Below are 21,180 nucleotides of genomic sequence, written 5' to 3' on the forward strand. Positions count from 1 at the left end.
CCGAACAGAAAACAATGGGGGAAAAAAAAATAACAGTGAGGAGGAAAATGACACAACATCTATTTATCCCCTTGGGACTGTTAAGTCAAATAGAGATTAAGGAAAACCAACTTGGCAATATTGAGTCCTTTGAAGAATCTTGCAATATCTTGATCCGAAGACTGCCATGGTAAACCTCGTGCCCTGACTACTGTGTTGTCATCAATAAGTTCCATCTTGCTGCTGTGGATCAAGCAGAACTTCAGCTCACATGATTAACACTAGGCAGTCTGACCTACTACCCCTCCTAAGACAACTGGCCTATCTGCACTTGAGCTATTCTTCATTTGGAGTTCAGACAGACTTGTCATCTGCCCACTGTACTTCATAACTTCAAAAATTCTCTGGGTATATAGTTCAAAGTATTCTTTAGGTGGGTAACTTCACAAAGGCAACTGCCTATGCAAGTTCAGCACGGCCTGCTCACCCAGCAAACCACCTATCAGCTAAGTTGCTGCTTCCTTGTTCTCACAAGAACCCGAGATCAATTCAGAGGAAGAACAATCCTCCCAACACCCTGATGGCCTGTAACTTCCTAGAGCTGAGAAGCATAGGTTTAAATCCATTCTCTCATCTGGCCAGTACACCAGTGGGGTTTAGATCCAGCTTGACCACAAAAACTTAAGATTCCCATAAAGCTGGTAATTAACCCACATCAGTAATGCGTGCACGTGGTCAGAAGCCTGCCATTAAAATATCTCCCCTATCAAACAGGGAGGCATCAGAGTGTTTATGAAAATGCTTGGGAGTTCCCATACCTTAATGAGTCATTTGTAAATCACCTGTTCTATATTTTGACATCTTTTGATGTTCTATTCCTCCCATATTTTTATTTTCAGTACTCTGAGGACATTTTCTTAATGAGTCACTTTTCCCACAACTAAATAGGCCTCAGTGTCTCTCTAGTGGGCAAAGATGTCAGAAGTTTCTGCTCACTTCAGGCACCAAGTAATCTCATGCAAGCCAGTGCAGTGATGTACAAATAGGTCTACCTGTGATCACAAACAGAGATGCCACCATTTCATACTTCTCCCCAATTATTTCCTGTGCTTTAAAGTAGGAGCTGATAGAACATACTTAAAATTATCTCAGTAAAAACCTTGTGAACTCTTTTAAGCCCTGTGATTTTTTCCCCTTGGAAATTTTCCAGTGAGGATGGACAGTTCAGAGAGGCTAAAATCAAAATCACAGATAGGAACACAAGAGGTCCCTAAGGTCATAGTGACTAAGGATACAAATATTTCATTAAATGTTAATCCCAACATCCAAGCACACTTTAAATCACAATCTCCTTTAATGAATGATGTAATAGTAGAAAATGGATAGCCAAAAGGGTCAGTAAAGTCACTAAAATATAAGGGGAGTTAAAACCACAATATGAATACAAACACATTGAAAGACTCCAATGGAGTAGTATGCAAGTACTTACCAAGTGCCACTTTCAAATTTGTAATTTACTCTCTCTGGATCTGAAAACCTGTGATCTAAAATGAGAACATACAAGTCATCCATTAAGCTGGAGAGAAAGCTATGAGTGCGTGGGTGGGGCAGAACAGGACTCAGAAGCACAGGTGAGGATAAGTGGATGGGATCAGATTCTAGGCCCCCATTGTTTTAACACCAATACTTACTATAAGGGTCTGAAATCATTGCTAAGATTATATTTCCCATATCTTCAACTTGAGATGCTCCATACCGGGAGGCTGAACTATTCTTCTCAAAATTTAAACCTGGGAAATTCAGTTAAGGAAATCTTTTGGGGAGGTAAAATGAGCTTGCTTTTAACCCCAAATTAAACTGTCATGGAGCCAAGAAGTAAAATGCATCTGGATTGAAAATTCTTTGAAATCTCAGAATAGTTGCTTCCCATCAGTCTGGACTTCACCCACAGTTCCTGAAGTATCCAATTGCCCCTTTGGACTAAGATGGCCAAATCAACTCTGTCCTGAGGAATAATACCAGGAATAAAATGTTTATTGAGGGGTAGCGAATGCATGAATAATGAGCACTTTACTGTCAAACCATGAAGTACACAGTGAAATTAACAGAATCCCTACCTTACCTTTACAGCACATACCAGCAACAACCATGCTGACCTAAAGATATAGTTACATCTACCAAAATCACAAGGTATTGAATGGCTTTAAGCCTAATGTTCAAAAACTTTTCAGATTACTGACAACATTGTATCTCTGATACTATTTTTATCCTGAAGTCCTTTTTACAAGATTTTTGGAGTCCCACAACACAGCTATCTTAGATGGCAACAAATGCTTGTCTTTTCAGAGTAGATGTGTAGAAACAACTCAAGTACTCAGGGCCAACAGTGACCAATGTGACTTCTGATCAAATGAGTACACTGTCTGGATAAGCCAGGAAACACGGCTTTTAGGAAATGCATGGCTCAAGCTGTGTTGAAGATGCAACCAAAAGAGGTTTCTGCCAGGTTTTATGAATTTGCAGTCTAAAGCATGTGACTTTGTCAAAATAGTTACCTTAGAAAGCCAACAGTCATTAAAATGGTTTGTTTCTTTTATTTTCAAGTTTCAGGGCTATAGTCACTTTGTCATGAATTCACTGTTATAAGCTTTATAGTGAAGTACAATGCACACAACAAATAATACTATAGGACTACCTTTTCTCACGTTTAAAATGAAAACAGCCATCTGCGTGGTGGTTGTTAAAGTGTTTTATAAAAATGTTTTCTGACTGGTATTTTGTAATATGGGTAAAAAATGAAGACAAATATTAATAAAAGTAGGTACCATTTAACTGTGAACAAAGAGGATACAATGTAAAAACAACTCAGAGATGTCTTTCCCACCAAGAATCATAGTCAGTCTTCTGAATGGGTAATATTCTTTTCTGTTCTCAATTCAACATCCTTTTCTATTTCATTCCCATCAGCTTCCTCTTTCCCTTCTCCAGTAAAGAGACATTGCATTGCTTTTCCCCACACTAGGCAAATTCATTTTTCTGTTGTCTCTCACCAGTTATATTTCTCTGTAGTTAAAAATACTACATGTAGAAAGGCAACCATATGTTCCTTGGCAAATTACTTAACCCCACTAAACTTCATGCCATTTGTAAAGCCAAAGCTGTGATCACCTTTACCCTCCTGGACTTTTGTGAAAATTAAATGAGATAAAACAAGCTGAGGACACAAAGCAGGCATTTAATACTTGAAGCTCCCTGATTTTAGGTGACCAACTTTCATAACCCATGATAAGGACACTTTGAGAGGGTCACATTTATGACTAAAAAAACATCTGAGCTCATCAGATGCCTATTTGTATACTCATAGGATAATCAAGCTAAAATGGTAGATAATTTCTGCATTCCCCCTGTAGCCTCACCCTTTACATTAATCACCGGGTGATGAAATAAATGTGCTGCCCACCGAGGGATTAGAAAATCAATCCCCAGGAGATGTTCAAGCAACCGAGTAATGACCTCTGACCGGGGTCATTAAAATGATTGTCCTTGGTCAATCTATGACAAAGGAGGCGAGACTACACGATGTTGGAAACAGTCTCTTCAACAGATGGTGCTGGGAAAACTGGACAACTACTTGTAAAAAAATGAAATTAGATTATTCTTTAACACCATACACAAAAAGAAGCCCCAAATGGATTAACGACCTAAATATAAGACAAGACACAATAAAACTCTTAAGAGGAAAACATTGGCAGAACACTTTCTGACATAAACTGCAGCAGTATCATTTTTCGACCCATCTACCAGAATAATGGAAATAAAAACAAAAGTAAAGAAATGGGACCTACTTCAACTCAAAAGCTTCTGCACAGCAAAGGAAACAACAAAACAAAAAGGCAACCCACAGACTGGGAGAGAAAATTTGCAAATGATATGACTGTCAACAGACTGGTTTCCAAAATTTACAAACAGCTCATGATGCTTAACAACATCAAAACAAACAAGTCAATCAACAAATGGGCAGAAGACCTAAATAGACATTTCGCCAAAGGACACATACAGATGGCCGAGACACACGAAAAGATGTTCAACATCACTAATGATTACAGAAATGTGAATCAAAACTACAAAACCACAATGAGATATCACCTCACACCAGCCAGAACGGGTATCATCAAAAAATCCAGAAACAATAAATGCTGGAGAGGGTGTGGAGAGAAGGACCCTCCTATACTGTTGGTGGGAATGTAAATTGATGCAGCCACTAAGGAGAACAGTAGGGAGATTCCTTTAAAAAAAACTAAGAAACAGTGCTACCACATGACCCTGCAATCCCACTCTTGGCCCTATGTTCGTGCTTGTGCGTACTGAGTCGCTTCAGTTGCGTCTGATCCTGTGTGACCCTATGGACTGTAGCCTACCAGGCTCCTCTGTCCATGGGATTCTCCAGGTGAGAATACTGGAGTGGGTTGCCATTCTCTTCTCCAGGGGAGCTCCCCGACCCAGGGATCAAACCCGAGTCCGTCTCCTGCATTGGCAGGCGGGTTCTTTACCACGAGCGCCACCTGGGAAGCCCCCAAACAGAACGTGGTTGTGTGTGCTCAGTTGAAGCGCTGAGCACGTATATTTGAGGAAAAACATGATCTGAAAGGATACATGCACCCCAACGTTCACTGGAGCACTGCTGACAATAGCAACCTGATAGCCTGGAAGCAGCCTAAATGCTCCTTAACAGAGGAATGGACAAAGAGGATGTGGCACATTTATACCGTGGAATATCCCTCGACCACTAAAAGAATGAAGTAATGCCATTTGCAGCAACGTGGAGGGGCCTAGAGACTGTCATACTGAATGAAGTAAGAGAAGGAGATCTACGGATGACATCCCTTATATACAGAATCTAAAAAGAAATGATACAAATGAACTTATAAAACAGAAAGACTCACACACTTAGAGAATGAACTTACAGTTGCCTGGATACACTACTATATTTAAAACGGATAACCAACAAGGGCCTACTGTATAGCATAGGGAACTCTGCTCCATGTTACGTGGAAGCCTGGATGGGAGGGCAGTTTGGGGGAGAATGGATCCATGTATGTGTGTGGCCGAGTCCCTTCCCTGCTACCTGGGACTATCACAACATTGTTTGTCTACGCCCCAATGCAAAATAAGCTTTTAAAAAATGATCATCATTGGCAAACTGTACTGTATGTATTAATTCTGGGTCATTTTCAAAGAATGTAATGACAGGACAGAAAAACTGGAGCCAAAGGATGAAGATGCTTTAGGAAGACAACTGCCCTAAGTTTTCTGGGGAGATGGGAGGGACTTGAAGAGCCTTTACAGAACTAAGAAATAAGAGCTGTGACTAGCCATAATGTATCATGTAAACTATGCCACCAATTGTCTGGAACCCTGCAATTCTTATAACACTTTCCCTCTTGTAAGGGCCTACAATGAAGTAAAGAGAAGCATATCCAAGAAACAGACCAATGCCATCCACCATAAAGGCAGGGTTTCTCAACCTCAGTATCAGTGGTATGTAGGGCAGATAAATCTTTGTTGGGAGTGGGGATGGTGTCTTGGGTACTATAGGATTTTTAGTACCATGCCAACCTCTACCTACTCCCAGTTTTAACAATTAAAAATGTCTCCCCCCGCCCAGAAGTCTCCAGATTTTTGCCAAGTGTCCCCAGGTGGGCAAAATCTAGCCCCGGTTGAAAAACATCATTAAAAGCTAACAGCTCCAAAGAGTGGCAACTTAACCCCTTACTACTGATTCAGAGAAAAGTTTTATATGTAGGAGATCATTACTGGACAGAAAGTTTGAAGATATGTGACCAAGGAAACACTGCATAAGGCAGTTAGATGCTGTGGCAAAACTCCGATCAGCAGAGACACACAGACACACACCCTATACCTTAAGGAACATGGATGAAAACACAGCAAAAGGCAGCCCTTGACCCTCACTCAATTTTGGGGCAGCCCAGAGAAAAGTATGGTTTTCCTGTTTTTAAAGGGATTGTAAAGAAACAATGAGAAGAGATTGTATGTGGCCTCCAAAATCTAAAACATGGCCTCTCTAGCCCTCGAGTGAATAGGATTGCTAACTTCTGATTTGGAAAAATAAAAGTGCCAAAAATAGAGAATGCTGCAGAAATATTTGCCACATTGTAACTTTCTATTCCTAAACAGAATTTTGGGGGGAAATTAAACTTTGAAGGAATTGGCTGGGGAGAGTATGTTCCACTCAAACCAGTTTTTTCTCTTCTGTAAATGACAAGAGGCATAAGCCTTCTCACCTTTGCTCAGGTAACTCCCCTATAAAATCCTCTTATCTTCATAATCCTTTAACCAAATTAGACCATGGGTCACTCCCACTCAGCCCCAAAGCCTCCTTTAACTGCTAGAGGTCACAACCATCAATCTGAGTTGATTAGATACTATTTCTATACAATATTAATATGACTCTCGTCAACTCTACTTTGCATTTCCTGAGCACAGGTTTCCTTTCCTCTGATCTCTTTCCATCTACCACAGCACCTATTAACTTCTAAGATTCTACTGACATAAATGGTGATATTTATTAAACACCATTTTGTGCCAAACACTATTTCCTCCTATACGTTTGCAGTACCCCTGCCAGGTGGATAACAGTGAAACCAAACAGATGACGAAAGTAGGATGGAGAGCAGTTCTGTAACTCACTCAAGTTTTCCAGCTGGCAGGTGATGGAGCTGAAATTATCATACAGTTCTGACTTGACTATGTGTATGCAATTCGCCGCCCTGAGATAAGCAGCTCTGTTTAATTTGTTTTGAGCAACAGTTTGTGAGAAGCTTTCTAAATGCATATATGACATGTATATGTATGGCTGAGTCCCTTCATTGTTAACCTGAAACTACCACAACACTGCTGATAGGCTATGCTCCAATACGAAATTAAAAATTTAAAGTTTGAAAACCAACAAACAGAAAAGAGGACTAAGTGACTAAATTCTCTAGCAGGGGTCATGATCCTGTCTGAACTACAGTCTGAACCTGAGAATACTTGGATTACATGTAAGCAGACATCCTCTCAGTTGTACTAAAGCTGAGAAGGCATTTTATCTAGTTTAAGTCTAAAACCAACCTATGGAAACTACTTTTGGAATAATACATGTAACAAAATAATAATTAACAAATACATATATGAAAGCCAAGTGAAAAAGATCAGAAGTAACAACGTGAATACCCTGTATGTGTAGAATAGATCTGCACCTGAAGAATTATTTTACCGAACGCAACTTTTTGAATTAAGAATGTGTTGTAGACATTTGGCTAACCTGGTTCCGCATAACATGTCCCAACATGTTTCCCTTCAAGTCATCACACACCAGGAAGATCAGCAGCTCTGAGCTCCTAGCAAGTTTTAAAAGTCACCCAACCTCCTGCATGCCCAAACCACCCACTCACCCACACCACTGTCTTCGGAAGATTCATTCAGTTTTGAGTAATTCTTACCAGAATGTAACATGAATAACACATACAGGAGAGTGAGAAAAACACGTTTAGTACCGATTCTTTCTCCTATCAATTCATAATTATATACTGAATGACCTGCTACGCGTCTGATCTTGAGGGAAGGAAAGATGAGTCTGTGCCTCCTGATTTATGGTTCGTCATGCAACTTAGTCATTCTGCCCTCGAGGCGGCCACAACAGCACCAACAGGCTTGGCCAGCTCTACAAATTAGACACGCTGTGAGGAAACGCAGAAGGGTAAAGCCAGACATGTGGGAACAAAACGAGCATTTCAGGCTACAACTGAGCTAGGGCTGCATTTACACAGAACTCGGAGACGTTCGGAGACCTCGTTGGTAGTTGAACAGAGGGTGCCACGTCGATGAAACAGATTTCAGGACTTAACCCATGCTTATACTATCTGAAGGCAGAATTCAGAGAGGAATTTTACAGAGCACATCAGTATCAATTGATCCATTCAAAAGAAGTTCCCTTTTCTGATGGCCTGAAAGGCGACACATTTCATTTCAGAACACTCAATTTTCCCTGGTAAATAGCATCTTTTTAAAACTAGTTTAAAACAAGTTTTTAGTTTCGAAGAGAAAGCACACATATAAAACAAAGGCATTGTGGAGCAACTAAATTTAAGCCATGTTAAAATTTCATCACAATTTAAAATTCCAACTCAAAGCCATTTTTCATTGCCATTAAACAGTAGCCCCCCACCTCCTCCCAAAGACAAAGTTTGCTTCTTCCCCTTCTACTGTTTACTTTTTTATAGTCTAACACAGCTGCCTATATTGCCAGACATTTTTCAATAAAATTCCTGTGCTAAAGGAACAAAGGAATAGACCACAAAAAAGTTGAAACAGTGCTCCAAATAAGAACTGAATTTCCTATAATTATGTGAAGGAAAAATGGGAAAGTGATAAATTACCCTTATATGAGTCGCATAATTTAAAAAAACGGGTTCTAGGGAATTCCCTGGCAGTCCAGTGGACAGGACTCTGTGTTTCCACTGCAGGGGGCACAGTTCAATCCCTGGTCAGGGAACTAAGATCCCTCAAGCCACACTGAGTGGCCAAAATAAAATAAAATAAAAAAATGAAACAGGTTGTATAAATAATCTGCTATATTTTAAAGTAAGCTTTGAAAGAAGCAAATAAGAATGCCACTATAAAATAATGTAAGATTAAAAGCAACAAAGACTTTTTTTATAATAAATGCTGGGGAACATATATCTGCAGTTTTAACTCTTCCGCAGAAGCCTACACTTTCTAAGAGGGAGAGAAAAATGAGATTCGTCCTAACAACTATTACTTCAGGAGGTATTATTGTTAACAAAAGCACAGAACTGACAAGTCAATTATACCTCTGAAGAAATAAGCTGGAAGTAGGGGCCAAAGCAAAATAAAAGAAAAATTTCTACCTTAGAAAAAGACATTTATATGGGATAAACAAATTAGGAAAGACAGACTCCATGATAATGTTTTCCAAAGCCTTCTACAACAAAACAACTATCCTAGAATTCCCAAACTCACATTTTAAAAGTAAACTATTTTGTAATCAAAATAAACCACATAAAATTAACATAACAACTCTGAGTGCTGGCCAAGAATATACAGCATTTCCAGTCACTTTAACTTATTACACACCACAAACCAGACTACTGGCTGATTTGGCTCACATCATGGCCGTGTGGTGCCAAATATAATTTCTTCCCCACTTCAGCTAACAAGGTCAACTAGTAACCCAGCTTACCTAGGTGATATTTTAAATCCCTTTCATATGCAAAAAGATAGCAGGGAGGATTCAGCATTTGCCTCTATTTTTTTAAGAAGGGCAACGAAGGTGTGTGAAGGTGTGTGCGACCACAAAGATCCAGTTCAACTAATCATAACAAACAAGTGGACTTCCCTGGTAGTCCAGTGATTAAGAATCTGCCTGCTTATGCAGGGGACACAGGTTCTGCTCTAGAAGATGCCACACGCATCAGAGTAACTACGCCCCCGAGCCTCTACCAAGCCTGTGCTCCAGAGGCCACACTCTGTAACAAGTGACCACAATGAGAAGTCCAGACACCGCAACTAGAGAAAGACTTCTCGCAGCAACGAAGACCCAGCGAAACCAAAACAACATTTTTTAAAATGAAAAACCAAATAAGCCACCATATTACCCAGCAATACCACTTCTAGGGCATAGACTCTGAAGAAACCAAAACTGAAAAAGACATGTGTATTTCAATGTTCATTGCAGCACTATTTACAACAGCTGGAACATGGAAGCAACCTAGATGTCCATCGCCAGATGAATGGATAAAGTTGTGGTACATATATACAAGGGGATATTACTCAGCCCAAAAAAGGAATGCACTTGAGTCAGTTCTAATGAGGTGGATGAACCTAGAGCCTATTATACAGAGTGAAGTCAAAAAATCAAATATCATATATGAATGCATATATATGGAATCTAAAAGGATGGCACTGACGAACCTGTTCAAAGAGCAGCGATGGAGATGCACACATGGAGAACAGACTTATGGACGAAGGGTGGGGGAGGAGGGAGAGAGAAATGGAGAGGGGAGCATGGTTGCACATAATTAACATAAGTCGATAAAGAGCCAATGGGAATTTGCTGTATGACTCAGGGAACTCAGACTGGGGCTCTGCGGTAACCTGGAGGGGTGGGAATGGGTGGGAGGAGACTCAAGAGGGAGACGACATCAGTACACCTATGGCTATTCATGTTGATGTATGACAGAAATCAATATTGCAAAACAATCAATTAAAAATAAATACTATAAAAACAAGCACATAAGCGCAGAATGAACCACATTCACACAATTTTACAATGGAGAAGCTAAATTAACCCTTAAGTTTACCTGTACTAACATGTAGCTGACATGTTAAAAGGCCTATACCCAGTCTCACACAAGGTTAGAAAAAAATATTTAGGTGTAAAATAGTTTAAATAAGGTCCTAAATCAATAAGGAAGTCCTTTTAGTCATTGGCAGCTGGCTTTCTTTTCCACGACTCTCAACAACCCAGCCTACACTGGAGAGTGCACGGTTGGGCAGACAGTGGCTGAGTGGCACAGTCTGAATAGTGAACCACAGCACTATTCCTTACAATAGTTACGTGCATTTCAAGGTGGGGAAACTGAGGCTGCAGGTCCAGTAAATTCACCCCCAGGAAATCGGACCCCAGAGCTCGTGTTCTTAGCACTCTGCCAGTAAGGCTATTACGTCCATCTTTAATATATGGGAAAAATAGGCCACTGTTACCGTGTTAGTAGCACGCCCACACAAACATGTATGGTTCACTCTCATCACGAAGTGGTGAAACACACACACAGAAAGACACACTCCTGCTAACACTTGGATGGACAGACAAGAGTGGTTTAGTGATTTTTCTTTTTTTACTGTGATGTTGTAAAGCTGCACTAGTGAAATGGCATTTCCTAATAATGTCAAACAGCATATACGGATGTAATACCCTACAACTGGATTGAAATTTTACAAAATTAACTTCTCTTTCCTCCTGAATATTATAGTCTCAGGAAACAGAATATAAATTTATAAGGGAGATAACCTATTTAAATAGGCAAACCCATGCTCAAATCATCTTTACAAATTCTAGAATTTTATCCCCTAGTTAACAAGCAGGATGTTTGCAATCAGACTCAGGTTCAAATGCTGCCATTTCTAACTTAACACAAAACCTCGAAGTGTCAGTTTCCCTAGCTATAAAAAGCGGGCAATACTTCCTCCACTGGGCTCTTGGGAAGCTATTACTGGGATAAACAATAAACTCCAATTGACAGTTCTCTACTTTCACCTGCTCTCTGGAAAAGGCCATACTTCATTTAAAATGAGTTCTCAGTAAAGGCTTGGTAAAATGAAATAAACAGTGGTAAAGGTCTCGATTAACGAGAATAAATCAGCTCATGAATAGCAAAACTAAAAAATACGTTAAGAAACCAGGAGGAAGTAATTCCACTCAAGATTGTGGGGGAAATAGGTTTGTTCTTAAAAAACAAACAAACAAACAAAAAAACAGGTAAGTCATACAAACAGCCTCATAATCAAAATGGACTTTCAGCAGGGGACAAGTAGAATTAATTTCTCCCAAGGAATCTATGATAAATTTCTTCCTTTAAAAAAAATTACATGGGCCCCAATTCCTATCATCACACCCTTACCACTTCACCTGATTACAAAATGCCAGCCATAGTTCACTTGCTAAGTGAGGTCTTCTCTCTTACTTAGGACTGCATAACTCAAAAAAGCAGGTAACAAAATTGCAGCTGGAAACACTCAGAGAGGCTCTAACATTAACTCTAGCAGTGGTTTTAGAACCAACACAAAGACAAGAGAGGAAAATAAGTGCTAATGGAAGAACCAGGACTGCATACAAGAAACGCCTAAACCTTTTATCAAAGCGGTCATACTGCTTCATCTACATCCAGGTTCACAAAGCTTTCACTGGCAAATACCATAAGTAAAAGTGAGGCTTGAGGGACCTTCCCTGGTGGCCCAGTGGCTAAGACCCCACACTCCTAGGTTTGATCGGTGGTTGAGGAACTAGAGAAGGACTTCCCAGGTAGCTCAATGCAAAAGAATCCACCTGCCAATGTAGGAGACTGAGGTTTGATCCATAGGTCAGGGAGATCCCCTGGAGTAGGAAATGGTCACCTGCTCCAGTATGTTTGCCTGGAAAATTCCATGGACAGAGGAGCCTGGTAGGCCACAGTCTATGGGGTCGCAAAAGAGTCTGACACAACTGAGCACACACACGTGCCTGAAATGGAGCCTAACTTAGCTTTATTCATAATTCACCTGTTTATTGCAGTCAAATATTTCCGAAAAACCCCACAAAATTGCCAACAAATAGTTATGGAGCTAGAATGAAAAGGAATGACAGAAAAAAATAGTCAGCATAGCATATTAACCATTCACCTAAAGGTCAGATAATGCAAAAATTATATAAAGGTATATAGAAATTGAGTATGGAGCATAATGTGTAGGTAATACAGCATGAAGTGAAAAGTGAAAAGTGTTCATTGCTCAGTTGTGTCTGACGCTTTGCAACCCATGAATCGTAGCTCACCAGGCTCCTCTGTCCATGGAACTCTCCAGGTAAGAATACTGGAGTGGGTGGCCATTCCCTTCTCCAGGGGATCGTCCCGATCCAAGGACTGAGCCCAGGTTTTCTGAATTGCAGGCAGATTCTTTACCATCTGAGCCACCAGGGAAGCCCAGATAATACAGCATAGAGCAAGTAAAAAGCCCAGGTTACCATACTGAAGATGTTCACTAATACCCCAAATCTTGTATATGTTAAGCTCTTAAGAAACCAAGGAGAAAACATGGGTAAGCTTTTAACAAGCTATCTCTGAACTGAAAATACATGGAAAAAAAAACAGAATACCTAAATGTAAGAACCTCTTGTTTGTAGCTATGGAAATTTTTACTAATATCTGACTTATCATTACTACAGAAAGATTTTCTTTGCTAAAAGAGAAAACTGGGTGATCAGGGATGAACCTGAATATTGCCTTTCCTATTCAAATTATCTTTTTCTATTAGACTTTCCCTCCACTATCTATTAATACTTTGCATAAGTTTTTGATTCTTTATTTTGTACCAGCACATTAAATGGTTTAGCATTTGCTATCAATGGAACTGTGTCCCTCCCCAAACTTCATGTGTTGAAACCCTAGCTGCTAAATATGACTATCTGGGAATAGATTATTTAGGAGATCTCTCTCTCTCTCTAAGTCTCTTCAGTCATATCCAACTCTGTGCGACCCCATAGACGGCAGCCCACCAGGCTCGGCCATCCCTGGGATTTTCCAGGCAAGAACACTGGACTGGGTTGCCATTTCCTTCTCCAATGCATGAAAGTGAAAAGTGAAAGGGAAGTCGCTCAGCCGTGTCCAACTCTTATAGACCCCATGGACTACAGCCTACCAGGCTCCTCCGTCCATGGGATTTTCCAGGCAAGAGTACTGGAATGGGGTGCCATTGACTTCTCCGTATTTAGGAGATAATTAAGGTTAAATGAGGCCACAAGCAAAGGGCCCTAATCTGTTAGGCCTGTGGCCTTATAAAAAGAGGAAAGAACCACCTCATTCCTGGCTCTGCCAGGCCCCCCCCACCCCACCCCATTGTGAGACACAAGGAGGAGGCAGCTATCTGAAAGCCGAAAAATCCCTCACCAGAGGTGAGCCATGATGGCACCCTAATCTGGGACCTTCCACACTCCAGAACTGTGAGAAAATAAATTTCTGTTGCTAATAAGCCACCAGTCTAGGGTATTTGTTATAGCAGCCTGAGCTAACTAATGCAGCATTCTAACCAACAAAACACATAACAAATGTTATTCTACTGTCCCAACCTTCTAATGAAAACTCTTGAGAAGAATTCCTTCAAATGAGCATATTCTACCCTTCTCCCAACTGCTGGGAGCTAAACCAGTAACTTAGTGAAAATCGCTCAGTTGTGTCTGACTCTTTGTGACCCCATGGACTGTAGCCCGCCAGGCTCCTCTGTCCATAGAATTCTCCCGGCCAAGAATTCTGGAGTGGGTAGCCGTTCCCTTCTCCAGGGAATCTTCCCAACCCAGGGATTGAACCCAGGTCTCCTGCATGGTAGGCAGATTCTTTATCGTCTGAGCAGCTAAATCAGTTACACCAAAATTCTAGCTATCTACTTCCAAGAAAGCAAATAAATGAGTTTGATCTCCTTACAAATGGTTAGGAAAAATATCTAAACCATGTTTTTCATCAAGAAATTTTGAAATAAAAATCAGGCTTTAGCTCCTGAAAAAGAATGATGAAGTTTAAGAATAAACATCTGTAACTTACAAGTTCCTGAAAATAACTTGAATCTGACTTCATGATGATTCTCATAGTGGCTTTGGGTGGGTCCTCAACACCTCTATTACTCAGTGTTACATCTGATAGTTAGCACATAATTGCTTATTAGTTAGCACTTTAAAGACTTACTGTATGAAAGATGATGGGTCATTCATGACAAGATGTGTGATTATAAAATTTACTTTTACAGTTCATGATGCATCAGATATATTAGCTTGGTAATGAAATAATTTGGGGTAAAATCTCAACCTCATTTTATCATCTCAACAGATAAGTTATAGTAATCACCACAATCCACATGTATTTGAAAAAGAGAGAAGATTAAAAGGGGTGCCAATGATGAACAGCTATTTGTAAAGAGTACACATCCACAATTAAAGAACCAAAACACTCTTATCCATTCAAAAGAAGCAGAAGTAAACACCAAAACCAAAATAATCAAGAATAAGTGGCCTTAGAATTGGCAAAAAAAAAAGAATTGGCAAAAAAATTCTGGTCTTCACATTCAACAATTCATCAACTGAAAAAAAACAAAACCAAGCCACTCCCATAATTCAAAACTGAATTCTATTTTATGTGTTCACCTCACACAAATCAACGTCTAAAGCCAGGTAGATCACCATTCAAATTCAGTCAATTATAACTATTTTGATTGTACTGTTTTCCCCTAGCACAATAGACAAATTTTGGACAAGTGAATTTTCATACAATGTTTTAAAGTTTCTTGAACTGTCATGTTTTCCTAGAGCTGTCTTCTCAAATGATTCCTGAGTCATCACTTAAAGGATACACTCTGTCATTGCTGCAACATCCAGTTTATCAATATCAGGTGAACCAGGGCAACACTTCTTGAATTCTTTTCGAAGATCAAAAAAGGAATAGAAGCATTCAGGCAATAATACATTCTGAGGAAGGACAAGGTAGATACTGTTAACTAGACACATTTAGTTCAAAAATTCCCTAACAATTAGGAACCTAAGAACTGAATGTAATTATATTTTACCACAATTTAAAAAAATTTTTTAATTAAACAGTATCTTCATTTTCTGTTAAAGTATTACATCCTATATAAAAGTGTCATGAAAAAATAATTCATTTTAAGGCAATGGATTATACATTCGTGCTTCATTATGTATTCCTCTAAAACAGTTCTGAAGCCATAAAACATTTAGGCTACTATATTTTATATTTCCTGTATGATAATACAGTGTTCTTTGTCTAGCCACAATTATGTTAGACCATCTGTACTTTTAGGAAGCGATATTAGTCCTCTCAGATGCATATGTTTACAACATATGTCTAGACCTAGGACCCTAAGTCTTTATCAAAATTTAGTTTTCTATTAAAACATAGCTTAAAATACTGGGTTCTGATAAAGCATACTCCACACACTAAAATTACAATAAGATAGCAAATTCCTGATTACCTGAAGAGGATTATTTTTCTGCCAAATTACAGTCCCACATTAGTTTTCCAGGCCATTATTATTCTGGCTAAACCCTGAGAACTCAAATTAGACTTAAAAGAATATCTCGCAAATCTCAGTGGCCAAGAAGACATGGTTCCTATTGACTAGCATCACTCTTGCTCAGCTGTCAGAGCAAATATCACACTATTGTATCACTTTTCTGAAAGAAAAAACATCCTCACTGAATAATTTTCAAAGTTTAGTTTTGTTACAGTGACTTTAGATTTGTCTTAAAACTTCAAGACAGTCTGTGTTCACTTACTGGGAACTTGTACATTATAAAGTCAAGGATATAAAAACTTTTTAATGTTTGTGACCTGTAATGTTTATGCAATAATGTCTCTAAATTTCCTTACTGGATTCTATTAGATGTGGTTTGCTTATGCTGTATTTGAAATAGGTATCAGTATATCATGGTGACGTTTTCAAAATAGGTAATCTTGAATTGTGAATCTTTTAAGATTACCTACAAAAATGCTTATTTAAAAGCTGTTTACAATGACAATAACTCAAAAGTCCAACAATTAAAGTTTGGTTTAAATAGGTGTATCCATTAAAGACAGTGAATTTTTTTTTACTGCTTACACAAAATATTGATGTTATATTAAACTTAAAATAGGCTAAAAGATTTATGTAGTATGAATGCTCCTTGTAAAAGTAAGGCTTTTTTTCAAAAATCTGAAAGAACACATTCAATTATGTTCACATTCAAAAAACCACTTTGTTTTCTGACTAGAAGGATTATTTTGTTTTGCCATTTCTTTATTTTTCTATAATGCATAGAATTATTTTCATTATGATGCTAAATTAATTGTTTTAGTTTTATCAAAATCTTAACAGAAGTTACTCAGGAAAATTTTTCTCTGGAGGTTGTCTCACATCCAAAGCAGTGGGTCTAAAATAACAAAAACTGCTGCTTTACTCCAGCCCAATAGGGAAAGATTAAATTTTATCCTTCATATGAGTTTGAAGGGAAAAAAAATTCCATATATGTATCTTTTCTGGATTGAGGGTATAGCAATTTGTTTAGCATTTAACTAACAAACAACCCTCCTCTTTTCATCAATTACTAAGGTTGCTGTAAAAAGAGGAGTTTTTATCCAACTCTCATGATACAGGAACTTGAGTTTCTCCCTTAAACTTTTAAAGTTGTTGTTATACATTTAATTTCTTTCCTTTCCCTGCTGGAGTAAAAAGAAGTCTGCACTGACTGCTCACTTGTGACATCAATTGCCAGTCTACACTTTTTATTGCAAGCTTTACCTCACATACCTTTCCTTATGAAAATATTTTACTTCCATCTTTTCAAGTTCAGTATCTGCCCATCACAATAAAAAGTTACAGCTCTAACTAATTAAATTGATAAGATCAACTACATTAACAATAATTGGTCACACTGGGTCTGCTGTCTATGGGTACCATTTTTTCTCAATCCCTTAGTATTCTTCCCCAGAAGGGAAATCACATCTACATAAGATAGTTATCTTTCTCATTGCATACTTTTTTCCATACCAGAAAGATGAGTAAAGGTAAAAGATGAGGCTGACCCCATCACTTTGATACAAAATTCAATCAGTTGCACATGTACTTAAAGTCAGACAAAATGTGGTATGCTATAATTAACATTTAACTAGTTAAGAGTACAAAGCTTTTTAATGAAATCATTAGAATCATCTTTTTCCAGAAAAAGATGATTAGACCTAAGGGGTGACTCTAATTTGAAAGATTTTTCTTTGCTCCCTCCTTTCTAGGATAAGGCATTTGTTACACAGATGGGACTATCACGATGTATTAACTACAGTTTTACCCATTTCAAATGTCAAAAATTCAGCTAATATGCTTTGGAAAAGAGAGCGTTTCAAGGCTCTCTAAAACTTAACATACACAAAAACAAACTTTTAAGTCACCAAAGGGTATCTATAAAATTACTATTACCTCAAATATTTCTATAAAAGTGCTGCAAATTTTTTATTGTGGTAAAATATACATAATACAATATTTACCATTTTGACAATTATAAGTGTATAATTTAGAGGCATTAAATACACCCACATTATTGTGGAACCGTCACCACCACTCCCTTGTCATGATCTCAAACTGAAATTCTGTACCCATGACATACTAACTCCTCATATGCATATTTTTAAAATAGAGAAACCTGGATAAACCGTTGCTTAAGCCTCAAGTCACCCCTAAGGTCTAATCATCTTTTTCTGGAAACAGGCACTCTTACCTTCTTAGAAGCCTCAGGATGCAGAATTTGCCTGACATGAAGCTGCCCGTCGGTACAGAGACAGAAGGAGGTTCCTACCCCAATATTCAGTTCATTGCTCACTGACTGGTTAAACTGAAAAGAACAAAACACACCCAGGGATGCAAAGGATGCAGGATTCACAAACTCTGAAAAGTGGCCCCTCTTGTTTAAAACCAGAAAAAACCTGGCTAACAGCTGCAAAGAACACCGCTACTTGAGGCAACATTAGAAGGACCCAGTCCCTCCAAACGGTCCAGCTTCCTTTAGACAGGGGAGTTTTCCAATCAATCCTCAGTTAACCCACAGAAGAATTTAGTAAATGCATCCTTCAACATCCCTCCTCCTTGCATTTTTGTAATAAATCCATTCAAGACTTTTAAGTCAGAGGTCTCATTTCATCAGCAAATTGCCTTCTGATTACATCATTCTCTGGTGTTACTTTTTTTTTTTTTTCTGTTAAGATGCTCTGGACTTAAAGAAAGATGCCAGTTTCTGAAGTAAATGTGGCTAATAGGTATATAGAAGGCTTCCCTGGTGTCTCGGTGGTAAAGATTTCGCCTGCTAATACAGGAGACGCAGATTGGATTCCTGGGTCAGGAAGGAAATGACAACCCTCTCCAGTAATCTTGCCTGGGAAATCCCACGGACAGAGGAGCCTGGTGGGCTACAGTCCATGGGGTCGCAAAAGAGTCGGACACGACTTAGAGACCAGACAACAACAATGGGTACACAGAACTCTGTTAAACGTAGTATCACGTTTCCTGTAACACACCCCAGCAATGGCAACTTTCCCCTGTAATTAGCAAGTCTTGTTCTAGGGCAGAAGCCGGGAGCAAGCCGGACACTCACCTGCGCACAGGTGTTCAGCGCCCTGCCCTACCCGCGGTCCAGTACCCGTCAGCATCCTGGTTTTCAGGTCACCTCAACCCCAGCTAAGGGGATTCCACTACTTTCGCGGCCACCCAAGGGGCAGCCCCACCTGGTCAGGCCCACAGACCCTCCCGGCGCTGGGCCCAAGGTCACTAAAGAGGTAAACGGAACCGGAACCGGGCCCTCAGGGGAATTCAGGAGCCTGAAACCCAAGCAGCAACCCCCCACCCCCGCGGTTCCCACCCAGCAGGGGCCCCCCTCTAGCTCTCGGCGCGAGGCCCGCCGGCCCGCCGGCACCGCAGCGCCCCTTGCCCCGGGGGCAGAGCCGCAGACCACAGCGGGGTCTCAGCCTGGGGTTGGGGGCGCTCGGATTCCAGCTCCGCTAGACACACGACTGGTGAAAAACCCGGCGGATGCGATTCAGGGAACAGCCGAAAAAAAAAACTAACAAGTTTTGGCCCAAAGACCCCGGGGGCTGGGCTTCCCAGTCTCAGAAGGTAAAGAATCCGCCTGCAATGCAGGAGACTCAGGTTCGATCCCTGGGCCGGGTAGATCTCCTGGAGAAGGGAGTGGCTACCCATTCCAGTATTCTTGCCTGGAGAATCCCATGCACGGAGGAACTTTGCCAGGCTACTGTCCATGGGGTCGCAAGAGTCGGACACGACTGAGCAACTAGACCACCACCACCACCACCCTGGGGGCTGGGAGGCTTCAAGGAACAGCGACTTCGCCGCCCAGAGTCCACCGAGGGCTCCCAGCCCGGGTCTCGACACCCCGCCCCGGGGACCAGCGCGCGCCGCCCGGACGCCGCGGATGGGGTGGGCGGCGCGGCTCCGCGCTGTCACCTGTCGGAGCGCTTGGTCCAGCTGCGGCGCCGAGGACAGGCTCTCGGCGTCGAGCTTCGTTTCTTCTTTGCAGTCCTCCGTCAGCTCCAAGTGATCCGGTCTAACTAGTACTTCGTGCAACTGTCCCACCTCCGGGAAAAAGAAAGAAAACAAACAAGAAGCAGGGGGTCAGTTTCCCCTCCCTGAACGCGGGGACCTCCATCCTCACCCTCCTCCATCCTTTCCCATGCGGGGAAGGCCCACTCCTCTCGGCGGATCCGGCTTCAGAATCCAGGCTCGCGCGTCGTCTGCGGCTCCGGTAGCCGAGAGGTCGGTACAGCCCTGCCCCCAGCCCCACCCCCCACCCGGATCAGGTCCGAAAAAGTCCTAGAAGTCCGCGCTCAGGCCCCCCAGGGACTCCACCCCGCCTCCGCCGGGCGGCCCCCGACAGGAGGAGAACAGAGCTTGGCGGCGCCCGGCCTCCCCACCTGGGCCAGATTTTGGAGAGCTGAAAGGGTTGGTTCAAAAGCGGCTGGAAGAGAAGTCTGGTTTTCTCCTTGGATTCTCCAGAATTCGGGTCCAGCCTCACAAGTGGGCAAACGAGAGCAGTTGTTTACCCACTTCCCTCTCAACTCGGACCAGCTTCTGCCTCCACGCCTATCCCTTGGACAGAAACCGTGCAGAAATACCTTCTTGTTGGCCAGATCCACGACTTTCCATAAGAGCAGGATCAGCTCCTTCTCGTCCGAGCCCAGCTTGGCTCCGGTGGCCCCAGCCGTGATTCCGAAGAGCACCACCAAGTAATCCGGAGACGCCGTCATGACGATGGGTGGGGAGGGGGAGAAGGGGGGTCGGGAGGCGGCGAGGTGGGGCGGCCGTGAGAACGAGGGGAAAACCTGTGCTAAAACCTCTCCGAAGGAAAAAAAAAAAAGAAAGAGCGCCCACCCACCCCCCCCCCTCCTCCTCCTCGCCGCCGCCGGTGCAAAAGGCGGTAACCAACCACCCCAGCCCTCACCTGGCCCGAGCTCCACGCCCTGGGCAGGAAGGGGGGTGGGAAGCAGGGCGAAGGAGGCCTGCCCTTTTTGTATTCAATGGCCCTGTGCGTCTATGCAAAAAGCTGGGAGCTGAGGCTGCACCCCCGGGAGGCGCGCAATGGCTGAAAAGCTTTTCTGTTTTGGGATGTGGCCCTACCTGCCCGCCCCTTCCCCCTCCCCCACGTGGTGCAGGTAAGAGACACCTGGCGGGGCCGGCCCATTGGCTCCTTCAAACCACGACGTGGCAGAGGAGGTGGGGGAGGAGACCGCCCGGGGCCGAGGGGGGTGGGGTGGAAGGGGAGGAGGGGGCGGGAGACAATGGCTGGCTGATTGCGGAGGGGAGGGGGAGACGCTAGAGGCGGGGAAGAGG

The 21,180-nt window shown here is 41.6% G+C and overlaps 1 protein-coding gene across 6 annotated transcripts in view; it reads right to left on the bottom strand.

The window, feature by feature from the left end:
- ESRP1 (epithelial splicing regulatory protein 1) overlaps positions 1 to 20,970 on the bottom strand; it is a 58,517-nt gene extending 37,547 nt beyond the window's left edge. For 2 of the 6 annotated variants that reach the window (XM_061439344.1, XM_061439346.1), the window contains exons 1-7: positions 20,466 to 20,694; positions 19,798 to 19,926; positions 18,062 to 18,175; positions 15,151 to 15,265; positions 1,671 to 1,769; positions 1,469 to 1,523; positions 112 to 222 (exon numbers count right to left, since the gene is read on the bottom strand). In XM_061439344.1, coding sequence (XP_061295328.1) covers positions 112 to 222; positions 1,469 to 1,523; positions 1,671 to 1,769; positions 15,151 to 15,265; positions 18,062 to 18,175; positions 19,798 to 19,926; positions 20,466 to 20,597 — 755 coding nt within the window. In that variant the 5' untranslated portion in view covers positions 20,598 to 20,694. Of the gene's footprint in view, positions 1 to 111; positions 223 to 1,468; positions 1,524 to 1,670; positions 1,770 to 15,150; positions 15,266 to 18,061; positions 18,176 to 19,797; positions 19,927 to 20,465 lie in introns of all 6 variants that reach the window. The other 4 variants (XM_061439348.1, XM_061439347.1, XM_061439349.1 and 1 more) reach the window with 4 other exon arrangements.
- Positions 20,971 to 21,180: the final 210 nt, after the last annotated feature.

This window comes from Bos javanicus, chromosome 14 (assembly GCF_032452875.1).
Source record: "Bos javanicus breed banteng chromosome 14, ARS-OSU_banteng_1.0, whole genome shotgun sequence".
NCBI classification, from domain to species: domain Eukaryota; kingdom Metazoa; phylum Chordata; class Mammalia; order Artiodactyla; family Bovidae; genus Bos; species Bos javanicus.